Source organism: Cetorhinus maximus, chromosome 10 (genome assembly GCF_964194155.1).
Source record: "Cetorhinus maximus chromosome 10, sCetMax3.hap1.1, whole genome shotgun sequence".
In the NCBI taxonomy this organism is placed as follows: domain Eukaryota; kingdom Metazoa; phylum Chordata; class Chondrichthyes; order Lamniformes; family Cetorhinidae; genus Cetorhinus; species Cetorhinus maximus.
In genome coordinates this window covers 16,027,885-16,041,851 of record NC_135888.1, presented here as the reverse complement: position 1 = coordinate 16,041,851, position 13,967 = coordinate 16,027,885, and the positions used below count along the sequence as shown (strand labels likewise).

The window sequence follows — 13,967 nt, the reverse complement described above, 5'->3', positions numbered from 1 at the left end:
GCTGACAAAGTAAATGTAACACAAGACATCTGAAACTCAAAATTCTACAAACATTAGTTTCATACGTCCATCTCACCCATTCTCACTGATCTATTCAGCTCCCAATGCTTCAAATTTGCAACTTTACTATTGTGTTTCAATCCCTCCATTGCCTCAGCCCTCCCATCCCTAACCTCTCCTATCCCTACAAATCCTGATTTCATTCCTCCGATTCCAGTTTCTTGTGCACTCCCCCTCCCTTATCATATCACAGGTAGCTAGGCTTTCAGCTGCCTTTATGTTCTGAAATCTTGTTCCTAAACACCTTCCAACTTATCACCTCTCTCTCTACCGTTAAGACACTCCTTAAACTCCACCTCTTTGACCTACTTTTAGTCACCTCTTGTCATCATTTTTGGTTCATCATCTAATTTTTTTTCTCACACCTCTGCTAAGCACCAAGGGTCTTCTGTTAAAGGTGCAATACAGGCAAAATTTGTTCTTCTGTGATACTCTTAGTTCATCATTTTATTTTGCACCCTCTGTCATGAAACTAACATTTTTTTTCATTATATTATTGTGGTTTATTGGAAAGAAGGTTTATGGGTGTGAGTGTGGATGGTTGTCTGTGTAGCTGATTTAATTGAATTAGAGTCAGATAGACTGCAAGTTTGAAATTATCAAAAGAAGTTAGGAGTAAAAGGCATTTGAAATGCTAACGAGTAAACATAGTTGAGGTCTTAGCATGTAGGATGTGAAGGAAATTTGCATTTTGAGATATGTGAAGGGATTGTTTAGGTTTCGAAGGGATGATAGGATGTTTACAATTAACAAAATAAGCAAGGCCAAGCAGTATGTTTATTTCCCCCAAACATGTTGACCATTTTGACAACATGAAAGATTTTTATATTACGGGAAAAGTAAATCTCCAAAGACATATAGAACAATGGAATTTACAGCTTAAAGAGAGAGAAACATATATAAAGACAATGGAATGGTATGTTGGGGGGGCCATGTAAGATCTAAAAGGAGTGTATAAAACAGCCACTTTAGCAGAAGTCTGCTGTGTCCACTAACCAAAGGTGGAGGAAAGCCTTTGGAATTCCCCTCTCGAGCGGATGCCAACTCAGTGTACCAGGCTGGCTTACTCCGGCACTCGCTCTCTTAGCTCAAGCGCAGCAAGAGTTAATACCTTCAGGAAAGGGCGGAAAGACGTGAAGAAGATGTGACAGCTATCAAAACAGATCCAATTATTAAACCAAATATTTAATTATTCTCATGACCGGTGGGAGAGCTCACACCGGACGCTTTTTACAAGGAGGGGACTCTGACCAGTTGGGAAGAACATAAAGCAGCAAAAGGCCGGCTCCCCAACCAGAGAGAACTGTCCAGATGTCAAGCTGGATCCATTGTTATAAACCATTGCCACCTGCAGTGAATTAATCGCGAGAGGAAAAATAAACACAATCGTCAGTTCTCCGGGCCTCGGCCTTTACCTTCAGGATCAGGCGATGGATTCGGCCCCGCACCGACGTCGACAACAAAATCCAGAGCAGAAGCGTCCAGCTCCGAACAACAGGCACATTCAACGCCGCCATTTTTTGAGCAACGTCAACATCCGGATGAGCTTCAGGAGTCAGAGGTCACTGGGGGCCATGGCAACCAGCAACAGCGTCAACGTTGCAGGACGTCATGACGCCATCACGATGGCCACCCAAGCCCCAGCGATCCAGAGAACCTGGCGCAGGGCCCTCCCTGTCTGGGGCCAGCAACAATCGGGAAATAAAACCGCAAGGGAATTCCAGAAGGTCCAGGAGTCCTCAAAGAACATTAAGGATAACTTAACTCTTCTGATGAAGAGTCATACGGACTCGAAACGTCAACAGACGCTATCAGACCTGCTGAGTTTTTCCAGCTATTTTTGTTTTTGTTGAAGGATAACAAACAAGGCTCTTCTATACTCCTAAAAAAAACCAGCACCGATACCATGTTCCAGTCATGTAGAGGTTCGCTCCACCTGAAACATCTTTTTTTCTTTCCACAGATGCTGTCTGACCTGCTGAACATTTCCAGCATTTGTTGCTTTTATTGCAGATTTCCAGCATCCGCAATATTTAATTGCATGTACTAGAAATAAACTAATAAAGAACTTGCACTTATAAGGAAAAAAAACAGTAAAACTTGGAAATTAAGGGTGCCAGTAAAACTGGTCTGAACTGGTCTTGTATACCTTAAAGTCAAACTCAAGTATTACTGGTGCCAGTATATGGATTTTTGGCCGGGTGCCTATAATCCAGTAACTCGGAGGCTGAGGCTATCGGATTGCTTGAGGCCAGGAGTTCTGGGCTGCTGTGGATTATGCCGATCTGGTGTCCTCACTAAACTGGGTTGTCCCCAAGAAATGGTGTCCCTGGAGGAATCCTGGATCTCCAGGCTGTGTGAAGAGGGGTGAATCGGCCGAGGTCGGAAATGGAGCATATCAAAGCCCCCAAGCCCATCAGTAGTTGGATCGTGCCTGTGAATAGACGTTGCCTGGCTGACATAGTGAAACATAGTCTTTATGTGGATTTTTATTGGGATTTGGAAATTTTGAACTTTTTTTCCTTCAGATGACTTTTTTTTGAATTTACATAAAGGCTGATAAAACTGTGTTCTTAGAGCAGAGAAGGTTAGGGAAGAATTGATAGGTCTGCAAAGTTATAAATAATTTGAGTAAAAGAGAAACTGTTTCTGACAGAAATGTTTCAAGCAAGAGGACATGGATTTAAGATGATTGGCAAAAGAACCAGAGGGAGGATGAAACAAAAACAAAAATAGCTGGAAAACTCAGCAGGTCTGACAACATCTGTGGAGAGGAAGACAGAGTTAACGTTTTGAGTCCGTGTGACTCTTCGAGTTTTTTTTTGCATAACGAGTTTTGATCCAGAATGCAGAATAACTTTCAAAAGGAAACTGGATAAATAATTGAATGGAAAAAGCAATGTAGGACTTATAAGAAAGTGCAGGGGAATGGGACCAGTTGGATTGCTCAACAAAAGAGTTGTCGGGCTCAACAGGCCTTCAGGTTCAGGCACTGGATTTGGGCCCAGACTGACATTGATAAATTCAAAAGCAGAAAATTGCAAATGAGGTGCTACAGGATTATGGAATCCTCTCTAGATACAGGTGATGTACCAGAGGATTGGAGGTCTGCGAATGTTGTACCATTACTTAAAAAGGGTGCATGGGATAGGCCAGAAAATTATAGGTCAGTCAGTCTGGCTTTGATGGTGAGAAAATTATTGGAATCAATTCTGAGAAGCAGGATAAACTGTCACTTAAAAAGGCAAGGATTGGTCAGGGATAGTCAGCATGGTTTTGTTAGGGTAAGGTGGTGTCTCTAACGTAATCAAATTTTTTGAGGAAGTAGCAAGGAGGAATGATGAGGGTATTGCAGTGGATGTTGTCTACATGGATTTTAGTGTGGCATTTGACCTCCCACATGGCAGACTGGCCAGAAAAGTGAAATCCCATGGAATACAGGGGTGGCGAGTGCATGTCCACGGGTCCCTAAAGGTGGCAGGACACGTGGATATGGTAGTAAAGAAAGCACATGGAATGCTTTCCTTTAATGGACGAGGTTGAGAAAACAAAAGCAGGGATGTAATGCTGGAACTGTATAAAAACTTTCACATGCGCAAGAGTGCACTTTGACAGATGGGGACTCCCTCCAACCCCCGCACAGGAAGCACATAGTGCTTCCTGTCGGGCAGGCTGCTGGGCGGGCCTTAATTGGCCCGCCCACTCAAAACGGTGGTGGGCCCCGTTTCGGTGGCGGAGTTTGGCCACCCGCCCACCAAGGTAAAAATTATGGCCACTGGTTAGACCACAGCTGAAATTTTGTATGTAATTCTGGTCACCACATTACAGGAAAGATATAATTGCTCTGCAGAGAGTACAGAGGAGATTTACAAGAATGTTGCCAGGGCTGGAAAATTGCAACTTTGAGGGAAGAATGAATAGGCTAGGCCTGTTTTCCTTAGAATAGAGGCCAAGGGGTGACCTAATTGTGGTGTACAAAATTATAAGGGGCCTAGATAGGATAGACAGGAAAGACTTATTCCCCTAGCTGAGGGGTCAATTACTGGGGGGGGGGGGCGGGGGGGTGGCAGCGCATACATTTAAGGAATTGGTGAAAGGATTAGAGCGGACATGAGGAAAAACATTTTCATCCAGGGGATGGTGGGCTCCTGGAATTCACTGCCTGAATTGGTGGTTACGGCTGAAACACTCAACTCATTCAAAAGGTGCCTGGATCTGCACCTGAAGTGCTGTAACCTGCCATGCTATGGACCAAGTGCTTGAAAATGGGATTAAAATGAGCAGCTAGTTTATCTTTTTTGGCTGGCGCAGACACAATGGGCTGAATGGACTCTTTCTGCACCATGACTTATCTATAAGTCAATGGAAGGTTGGAGATGAAGCAATTGTTGAAAAGAATAGAGGATTTGAAGTCTTTTAGTAGAAAATTATGGCAACCATTTTAAAAGGTTTAGAGTCTGAATCAGAGGATAGGAACAGGCTTATGATATCAGTGACCATCAAGACAGGGATGGGGAAAGTTGGGTGGTCAGGATCTGGGACATTAGAAGTTCAATGGTACAGTTGGTAGATTTTCATGAGGGAGATAAATTTTGTGATAAAGTTGAAGATGGATGAAAAGAATAAGGGAAGATGAGCATGGAGAGGCTTGGATGGTGGAAACGGTCAAAGGAAATAGGTAGCAGAATGTATTTAATATTGATTTTCCTTTGCTCCCAGTACAATTCTATCTTGTAGATGTGAGAAAATTCTGGATAAGAACTTGTATAAAGCAACCTAAGCAATACAGGGCAGATCAGTTACACAGCTTAAGAGACTAAATGAGATAGAGGACCAAGGGGATCTAAGGATACTACGTACAAATCACTAAATGTAGCAAAGTAGGTTAATAAAGTCATAAAAACACCAAACAAAGCAGAGATTTATTTCCAGAGGGATGGAATTGAAAAGCAAGGAAGACATGTTACATTTATATAGAATCTTGGTTAGAGCACATTTGGGGCACTGTGCACAATTTTAGTCTTCACTTAATGAAAAGAAAAAAGATTCACAGGGATGATAGCAGAATTAACTGTTAGGAAAACTGAACAAGCTGGGGCTCCTTTCTCTAGAAGAGAGAAGGCTGAGGGGTGATCTTTATGTTAAGAATTTGATAGGATAGGTGGAGGAAAAAAAAATTCCAATTGCAGGGGAGACCAAAACTAGAGATCATAGATATAAGTCACTAATAAATCCAACAGAGGAGTCAGGATAAAATTATTTACCCAGAGATGGCAAAGAATGCAGAACTTTTTTTAAAATTTGTTCTTGGGATGTGGGCACCACTGGCTCAGCTAGCACTTATTACCCATCCCTAAATGCCAGTTCAGAGGGCATTTAAGACAATGTGGGTCTGGAGTCATATGTAGGCCAGACCCGGTAAAGACAGCAGATTTCCTTCCCTAAAGGACATTAGTGAACCAGGTGGGTTTTCCTGACAATCGACAATAGTTTTGTGGTCAGCATCAGACTTTTAATTCCAGATTTTTAATTAATTCAAATTTCACCATCTGCCATGGTGGGATTCAAACTCGGGTACCCAGAGCATTACCCTGGGTCTCTAGAATACTAGTCCAGTGACAATACCACTACACCATCTCCTACAAGGAACAGTTGGAGCAAATAGCATAGATTCATTTGAGTAAGTTAGATAAGCACATTAAGGAGAAGCAAATAGAAATATATGCTGGTCAGATTAGAAGGGTGGGAGGAGGCTCATGCGAATTATAAACACCAGCATCAACCAGCTGCACCGATTCTGTGCTGTAGGCTTGATAGCACTATATTAATATTCTTCAAAGAGCTTAAATATGGAATAAATTCCACTGATTTTCCACATGCTGATTTCTCTGGTATGTGATCATCACTATTCCCTGTTGAATAAACAATTTGTCTATTCACTATCTCTTTGACCATTTGTTTTGATTCAATTGAGACATCCAATACTTTCAGTAGGTGACTGTCAATTCAATAACTAAGTATAAAGCAGTTGTTCCTTAAATAGGTACATAATCCTGAAATGCTCCATAATCTTAATCGTTTTAAAGGGAATATATGCAGCTTGGTATATTTACGGGTGTCCCAAGTCAACTCTTTTATGCTGTTTTAGTTTTTACATCTTAGAAGCAGATTGGCAACAGTGGTCATCCTTCAATAACATTTTGAACAAGTAACACTCGCAATGCACTGACTCAAGTCATGATGTCAGTGGAGTGAAGTTTCACGATATTATCAGCTTCTAATCAGTTCACCCATGTAAAATTGAGCAAGAGGTGATTAAGTTATAAAGATACACCCACAGGGGTGCATAACCAGCCCTGCATAACATTCAGAATTATGTGACAATTAGGTAAAGGAACAAGGTTACTCTGAGGTAACAAACCATGTAAATGTTTCCCAGTTATTCTTCTGCCACAACTTCCACCTTCCCTGAGTGAATCACAGACAGGAAGCTACTGCAGGGAGGAAGGCAAAGTCAAAGGGATAGCTATGGTATATAATTCTCTCACACAGGGCATTGTTCAGTTGCACAAACAGGTATCTGGGAAGCAGGTCATCTCACCAACTTCTCTGCCAAAATATGGTACAAACCAAACATGGTTGAAACAGTGCAAAGAGGATTTTTAAAATCACTTAACATGAAAGAAAATAAATTCTGAATGAATTAATGAACTGTAAGAGGAAAGCAAATAACTTTAACAATTTTTTGACTTTATACAATACAATTTTAAAACATTATTCAACATTTTATTGAATAAATCTTTTATTGGGTTCTCAAGAATGTACATTCACAATTCATGAAGCTATTATCCTGATACATGTACCCTCATACTTTATGAAGACATTGTGCAATTAACGATGCATTCACACCGATATTTTGAGAGCATTATATTTTTGATTAAATTAAGACATAGCACATTCTCATCTAGTATCATTGGGAGGAATGCATTGTCACATCAGGCTACTTTTTAAAAATCTTTCATGGGATATGAGCATTGTTGGCAAGGCCAGAATTTATTGTCCAATCATAATTGCCCTTGGAGTGGTGATGGTGAACTGCCTTCTTAAAACATTGCAGTCCATCTGATGATTAGGAAGGGAGTTTCTGGTTTTTGACTTGTACTGCGAACAATGTGGGTTGTGAGAGGAAGGGGTTGGTGGGTTGTGAGAGGAAGGGGTTGGTGGCTTGTTCGACCTTGAGTTAAATTGTTTTGGGTATACTGAAAAGGGCCCTGAATATTTATGGTTAAGTTGCTTGGGGTTGGTGAGTTTCATGGTGAGCAATAAGGGGTTATCTTGTTTTCAGGGGCTCTCCAAGCAAACTGGCTGGTATTTCCCACATCTGTTTTTAAATATACATTTATTCTCGCCACTCCTTAATTCAGTGGGTGTGGCACTGAGCTAGTCAAAGAACGTACATAGAAAATTAAATGTCAGGAGGAGAGAATCAACCTGGCCAAAATACATTTTTTTTGTTATTTTCCCTCATGCTTGGTACCCACCACACCAGCCAGACCACACATCATTTCCAAACATATTTTGAGAAAGTCTAGTATTGAAATTACAATAGATCCCAGCGAATGCCTGGAAAATGACAAGAATTGAGGTGATCTAAACTTGGGAGCTCAGCTAGATCTGGAGAAGGATCTCTGCAGGGATAATGCAGAATGTCTCCCTGGTCCAGGCTTCCTGAATTTCAGTCCCAAAGATTTTTTTGTACTTCGTGCTTAATGCAATTTTGTTTTTAAAACTGATACGCTATTACTTAGATTGTCATTGCTCGCCAGTGGCTCAATATTATGCTCAGTTGGACATAATTTTTGCATGTTCCTATTAGGGTATTAGTTGCACAAGCAAGTTTGAGCCTACATTAAAAACAGAAAATGCTGGAAAAACTCAGCAAGTCTGGCAGCATCCTTGGAGAGAGAAACAGAATAAACGTTTTGAGTCTGTATGACTCTTCTTCAGAGCTGAAGAGAGGTAGATATGTGATGGATTTTATACCGGTTACGAGGGGGTGGAGCAAAATAGAAGTTCATGGATAGGTGAGAGCTCAGGAGAGATTGACAAAAATGTCATGGATACAAGGCAAAGGGAGTGTTAATGGTGGTGTTAAAGCCTAAAGAAGGCACTGATAGTGGCATGAAGGTAAGATAGCAGAATGTGTTAGTAGCCGAACAAGGATCAGCGCTGTGAAAGCACAACATAGAAACAAGTGACAGATGGCCTTATATTGGGGGGGGGGGGGGAAATAAATATATATATATAAAAACATTTATTAATATTAATAGAAGAAATTATTTTAAGTACGTACATAGGTCTACAAGTTACTACAACTTCTAACTCCCCTAATTAATCTAACTCCCAGTTACCACTCCGTTAAGGCAACAGTAAAAGCAAAATACATTCTAACAGACTCGGGCATTGCAACACACAATACCCTGAACAGTCGAATTCAAAGTGAGTTTTTCTCATCTTTGGTTCATTGTAGACAGCAGCTTGAGGCTTAGATGCTGGAGGCTTTTCACACTTGTGTTAGATCTTAAAATGCCTTCTCTTGCACACAGCTTTCTTTCCTTTATACATATTTTCCTCTTTGAATGCAAATTCCCATGGTTTCACTATGTCTTTGGACTTTACCTCTCTAATAGTAAAAATCTATCATAGTACCAATTATACCAGTAATCTTTGGGAAAAATAAACACACCGTTTCTTAACTTCTTCTGGCTAAGTGAAACATTTCACCCCCCTCTTGAATTCAAGCCAGTCTAATTTATTTAAAAATGCAAATGTTCCCTTTGCACCTCACAGTCTAAAACTTCACCCACGTTTACATACTTAATATTTCAAACCTAGCTTATCTTCTGATACATCAAAGCCTTCAGACCAGCTGCCTTCAATTCAATTAAGTCCCCCACACACATACAGACCCGTAGACACAGACCCCACTATTACTCTACAATAAATTCCAATAACATTACGAATATTATTATATCTTCTTGACATGCTGAGGTCTGTTTTTATATCAGATTCCCAGCATCTGCAGTATGTTACTTTTAAGATTGAGCCTATGATAGATAGCCTGCAACCCAGATATTAAATGAGGAATAATGGATGAACAGGAATGAATACAAGCAGTCACCACAAGGTTCTCACAACATTGCACGTTAGCAGTAAAGCCTGACAAGTTTATCATTTGAACATGGAAACATTATTTCCACTGAAAATGTTATCATTCAACCTTTATTTTATAATAATATTTTTACTGAAAGGTTGTGATGGCAACACGACACAATAGTCAGTTTTTCTTTCTTTTTGCCGATTTTCTTCCCTCCCTTCTTCAAACTGCTGACTCTTGCTGGAGAACAGTTCCATGGACAACAGCCACCTTCTTGCATCACAGAGCCTAGAGGCTGAACGCTGGCAGGTTGTTAGATTACGGGGTAGAATTGTCAAACCTGATACTGTGCCCAGTAGATTTCCACACTTACGAACCTTCACTGGAGGATCGCTGGATTTTGTGCAGGACGGGGAAATGAAGTTGATTTTCAGCATGGATTCACACAATATCCTTTCCAATAGTCTTGTGGATGTAAAGCATGAATTATAAATGTTCAAATAACAAAGTTAGAAGTTTTCAATATACTGTATGGAGTGTACCCATAACCTGGAGAAAGAGCATGCGGCATCTGTCGAATTGCTCGAGGCCTTCTGCGACCGGTGGCCACTGCAGGGGCTGGAGTGTGTAGTAGAAATGGGAAATAATATTATTTAATTTGTTAATTTTTCTTCATGATTTGGGGTGCTTTTATTGGATTTTTTGAGTTGATGACACTGGGGAAATCCAGTATCTTGTTTGTGGGCTAAGCAAATGAGACACACTGCATCAGAACCAATACATTAAACAACCTTCTCATGCAACTGAAAATAGGTGATATCTTTACCTTTGTGATTTTTCTTGTCCATCCTGAGGATGTGGGCTCCCTGTTAGGAAACATGTCAATTGATGTTGGTCATATTGAGCTAGTAGCCAATCTCCATGTCTGAGCCTTAACCAAGAGTGTGAATGGGCCATTTGACCATTGCGTATGATAGCTAATCATATACATGCATTTTCCAGCAAAGATCACTGAACAGCAATCAAGAGTAGGAAACCAAATAACTTAATCCTCCATAATGCTGGGGCTAAGAATAAACCAGCATAGACTAGGGATGAAATCTTGCTTTAACATCTCATTCAGAAATGTGTCACTTTCAACAGTACTGCACTGAAATGTCAGCTTAAATTATGTTCTTAGATAGCTGGAGCAGGAGCTTGAACACCTAACCTTGTAACTCAGCAGCTATTGCACTACAACCGAGCCAAGACTGGTTAGAAGGCACCATATCATAGAATCATACAGCACAGGCTTTTTGGCCTATTCAGCCCTTCTGCCAGCTCTTTGCAAAATAATTACAGAATGGTTACACAGCACAGGAGGCCATTCAGCCCATCATGTATGCACCAGCTCTCCGAATGAGCAATGTACCTAGTGCCATTCCCCCACCTTCTCCCAGTAACCCTGCACATTCTTCCTTTTCAACAGCTATACAATAAGTCTCACTCCCACATGCTCTTGCCCCTTAGGCCTACAAATATTTCCATTTTGAATTATATTTTTCAAACTTACTATTGAATCTTGTTCCACCATGTCTTCCGGCAGTGCATTCGGATCATAATAACTCGCTGTCTAAATGTGTCCTTGCCAACCCTCTTGCACTTTTGTCAATTATTTTAAATCTGTTCTCTGATTACAGATCCCTCTGCCAACGGAAAATATTTCACAGATTCACAATCTTTACAGTGCAGAAGGAGGCATTTGCACAAACTCTCCAAAAGCACATTCTAGTCCCACTCATCTGCCTTATCCCCATATCCTTGCACAGTCTCTTTTCAGATAGCAATCTAATCCCCTTTTGAATACCTCAATCAAACCTGCCTCCACCACCCTATTTCTCCATATTTCTTCTTTACCTTTAATTTTTTGAACAACTCTAATAAACCTTGTCTTTGCCTTCCCTGCTCCAAGGAGAACAATCCCAGTCTCTCCAGGAAAGAACAGGGGAGTGGGACTAATTGGATAGAGCTGACATAGGCTTGATGGACAGAATGGCCTCCTTCTATACTGTACAAATCTCAATCCTTACGCTTCTCTTCAGAGGGTGACAGCCCTGTGAATAACATATCAGATGAATATCAAAGGTGGGAGACATTAGCCTATTAAATACAGTGACCAGCCTTCATCTTTCTTGATTATAATTCATATTCACTGGCAATTGCAATGTGGCAAGTAAAATTCACGTCAGGCATTGACCCATCTCCAATGACAGAGAATCTAACTTGACAGTCAACAGCATTACCATCACTGAATTCCCAACTATCAACATCCTGGGGGTGAGGGAGGGGGGTGGGGGGCAGAGGAGTTACCACTGACCAGAAACACGATATAAATACTGTGGCTGGCTACAAGAGTAGGTTAGAGGCTGAGAATTCTGCAGCAAGTAACTCACCACCTAACCCCTCAAAACATGTCTAACATCTATAAGGCAGAAGTTAGGAGTGTGCAGGAGTGTGATGGAATACTCCCCGCTTGTCTGGATGTGGCAGCTCCAACACTCAACAGCACCAAGGGCAAAGCAGCATGCTTGATTGGCACACCATTCACAAACATTCACTCCCTCCACCACTGACGCACAGTGGCAACAATGTGTACCATCTACAACGTGTATTGCAGCAAGTCACCAAGGCCCATTAGACAGCATCTTTCAAACACCTGACCTCTACCAAGAGCAGCAGATGCATGGGAACACCACCACCAGCAAGTGACCCTCCAAGCCCCACCATCCTGACTTGGAACTGTATCACCATTCCTTCACTGTCACTGGGTTAAAATCCTGGAACTCCCTCCTGTGAGTCTACCTACACCACATGGACTGCAGTAGTTCAACCTCAAGGGCACTTAGGGATGAACAATGAATGCCAAATATGAGAAAAATGTGGCGCTGAGGGCTTCTCATATACATGTCACGGCCACTATAAATCCTAGTGTGTTAGGGGCTGCAGAAACCTATCACTGAGTTCAGGTGCACTTCCCCAGTCCGCCGGCGGGGTCGTTGCGGAGGCCCAGAACTCCGCCTCCGCCAGGCGCGTGCCCGTACACTCCAGAGCGCGCAATCGCACACGCGCCCCTTTCCACTTCAGTTAAGTCAAATAAATAAACAAACAAAAAGCCCACAGACCATATCAGATATGGTATTCCACCCTTCCATTTTCCGCATGCGCTTCACACTCTCCGCCAATGGCCCCGCCCGAAGGCAGCTCTCGTGCGTAGACGCCCTTCTTCAGCCTTCCACGTGCGCTATCGGTGCACAGGCTTTTTGAAGAGTTAATTTGTCCCTTTTACACCGCCAAATCGGCGAGCAGACCGTTACTCACGGTACTCGTGTTTGTACGCGGTCTATTAACTGAGCACCCCGACTCTTATTCAGGCCCTTTTTTCTTTCCTCCCGCGCGGACCGTTACTCTGACCCCACCCCCTCCGGTTTTTTTTTTGTTGACTCTCGCCGGAGATCTCGAATCACGCGCCGCCTGCCTGCCCGAACCCGCTGATTTACGCCCACATTCTGCGCAGATGGTGTCCACAAGCCCCGCCCATTAATACACAGACGCACCCATTGACACACCCCCTCCCCCCACGTGAACACTGCCCCTCCCCGACTGGGAAGAACCCCACCCCATCGGGACACACCCCCTCGCCCATTGGGACACACCCCTCTCTCCCACTGGGACACACCCCCTCATTGGAACATTTCCCCACCCACTAGGACACACCCCTACCCCGATTGGGAAGAACCCGGCCCCACAGGTACACACCCCTTCCCCAACTGAGACACTTTCCCAACCCATTTCCCCTCTCCCACTAGGACACAGTCTCTTTCCCCACTGGGACATACTCCTACCCAAACTGGGAAGAATCCTAACCTTGGGGCACACCCCATCTGCCCAATTGAGACAAAACCCCTCCCCCACTAGGACACACCTCCTTTCCCCCACTGGGACACTCACACCACTGGAACACACTCACTCTTCCAACTGGGACACAAGCCCTCCACCCTCCCCTATTGGGATAAACACCCTCTCCGAACTGGGGCACACCCTCTTCCTCCAATTGGAACGCACAGCCTACCGCATTAGGAAACTCTCTCTGCCAACTAAGACAACCCCTCCCCCAGTGGGACAGCCCCACTAGGACACATCCCCTTCCCCATTGGGACACATACCCTTGAACGTTCTTTCGCCACTGGGACAACCACTCCCCCACGACTGGGACAAACCCCCTTCCCTCACTAGGACACAACTATTCTACCCCACTGGGACATGCCCTCCACCAATGCCCCACCCCTATCCATCCACACCCAAGCCCCAGACCCACGCTGCTCCTATCCCACCCATTCCCTCTCCCCCTATCTCCCCCTCCCCATCTCCCCCATCTATCCTGCACCTACTATCTCCCCCTCCCCCATCTCCCATTCCACCTACTCCCCATCTTCCCCATCCCACTCCTACATTTCCCGCTCCCCTAATCTCCACTCCCCCCTATCTCCCCTTCCCCTCCCGCCTATTTGCCTGGCTGACCTCACATCCCCCTGTCCACCCCTCCACTCCCCATCACCCTCTCCCCATCATCCCCTCCTATCCCTCCCCCTTTTCCCATCACACCCTCCTCTCCCTCTCCCCCTCCTCCGCACACATCTCTCCTCCCACCTCCTCCCCCTACCCCACCTCCCTTCACCCTCCCCTCCTCCTCCTCCCTTCCCCCTGCTCCTCC

At 43.5% G+C, this 13,967-nt stretch overlaps 1 protein-coding gene across 8 annotated transcripts in view; it reads right to left on the bottom strand.

Annotated features, from left to right (window-relative positions):
• Window positions 1-12,600, bottom strand: part of gpr107 (G protein-coupled receptor 107) — a 153,196-nt gene extending 140,596 nt beyond the window's left edge. For 6 of the 8 annotated variants that reach the window (XR_013577735.1, XR_013577737.1, XM_078550049.1 and 3 more), the window contains exon 1: window positions 1,476-1,593. Coding sequence is in view for 5 of the 8 variants with exons in the window: in XM_078550049.1 (XP_078406175.1) it covers window positions 1,476-1,577 (102 nt within the window). In the remaining 3 variants the exon portion in view is untranslated. Of the gene's footprint in view, window positions 1-1,475; window positions 1,594-10,043; window positions 10,764-12,574 lie in introns of those variants that run through there. The other 2 variants (XM_078550052.1, XM_078550050.1) reach the window with 2 other exon arrangements.
• Window positions 12,601-13,967: the final 1,367 nt, after the last annotated feature.